General features: G+C 45.1%; 1 protein-coding gene across 1 annotated transcript; it reads left to right on the top strand.

Moving 5' to 3' along the window:
• Positions 1-539: 539 nt before the first annotated feature.
• si:ch1073-184j22.1 (adipolin) lies at positions 540-874 on the top strand (the record flags this gene model as incomplete). Its single annotated transcript, XM_014034681.1, is given in 1 exon segment — positions 540-874. A coding segment is annotated over 1 exon segment (99 nt), but the record flags the coding sequence as incomplete, so codon positions are not given.
• Positions 875-1,418: the final 544 nt, after the last annotated feature.

The following is a 1,418-nucleotide window of genomic DNA, read 5'->3' as shown; positions in this document are numbered from 1 at the left end:
TAGACCTCCTGTAGACCAGCTGTAGACCTCCTGTAGATCAGATGTAGACCTCCTGTAGACCAGCTGTAGACCTCCTGTAGATCAGATGTAGACCTGCTGTAGACCTCCTGTAGATCAGATGTAGACCTGCTGTAGACCTCCTGTAGATCAGATGTAGACCTCCTTTAAATCAGATGTAGACCTCCTGTAGACCAGTTGTAGACCTCCTGTAGATCAGATGTAGTCCTGCTGTAGACCAGCTGTAGACCTCCTTTAGATCAGATGTAGACCTCCTGTAGACCAGCTGTAGACCTCCTGTAGATCAGATGTAGACCTGCTGTAGACCTCCTGTAGATCARATGTAGACCTGCTGTAGACCTCCTGTAGATCAGATGTAGACCTGCTGTAGATCAGCCAGACGTAGACCTCTATCTGATAGACATCAGACCTAAAGATGAGCTGAATTAAGGACCAGTTTTTATCTTCCAACTTAAATCTCTCCTACAAAGATGCAGTTTCTTGTCTCAGTTTCAGGACCTGAAGCTTCTGTCTGTGTCCAGGTTGGAGAGTATGTTTCGTTGTTTGTGGACAACTCCACCGGCTCGTCTATCAGCATCCTAAAGGACTCACAGTTCTCTGGGATCCTACTGGGGGTCTGACATGATGAACCAGGACCACGGATTAAAACTCAGACTGGATCATAAAAAATGAGAAACAGTCCTTGAGCCACACATTTTGATCTAAGACCTGTAGATCAGACTGGACCCCACCTGTTCTGAATCACAGAGACCTGGATACAGGAAGTGGACTAGGTTTACCTGCACAGACCAGTTCCTCCAGATTTTATGTCTGTGATCAACAACTTGTTCTTAAACCATTAAATATTTCAGTTTTCTGTCTGTTTCTTATTCATCGTCTCTGAAACGTTTAGGAAAAGTAAAATATATGGGCTGAAGTAACAGTCTTTTATCTTGGATCAAGACCAGAACCAGGACAAGAACCAGAACCAGGACATGTAAAGCAACTTAAAGATCAGGGGAAGTACAAATATTCATGTTTTTTTACTAAAATATTTAAATGAAAACAACTACAAACTGACTCCTCCCCCGACACGCCTTTTTTACATGGAACTGACTCCTCCCCCCGACACGCCTTTTTACATGGAACTGACTCCTCCCCCTGACACGCCTTTTTACATGGAAATGACTCCTCCCCCTGACACGCCTTTTTTACATGGAACTGACTCCTTCCTCGACACGCTTTTTTTTACATGGAACTGACTCCTCCCCCTGACACGCCTTTTTTTACATGGAACTGACTCCTCCCCCTGACACGCCTTTTTTACATGCAACTGACTCCTCCCCCTGACACGCCTTTTTTACATGGAACTGACTCCTCCCCCTGACACGCCTTTTTTACATGGAACTGACTCCTCCCCC

Source organism: Austrofundulus limnaeus, unplaced genomic scaffold (assembly GCF_001266775.1).
Source record: "Austrofundulus limnaeus strain Quisiro unplaced genomic scaffold, Austrofundulus_limnaeus-1.0 Scaffold2230, whole genome shotgun sequence".
NCBI classification, from domain to species: Eukaryota; Metazoa; Chordata; class Actinopteri; order Cyprinodontiformes; family Rivulidae; genus Austrofundulus; species Austrofundulus limnaeus.
Note: the sequence above shows the minus strand (reverse complement) of the source record. Positions and strands in the feature narration are given on the sequence as shown.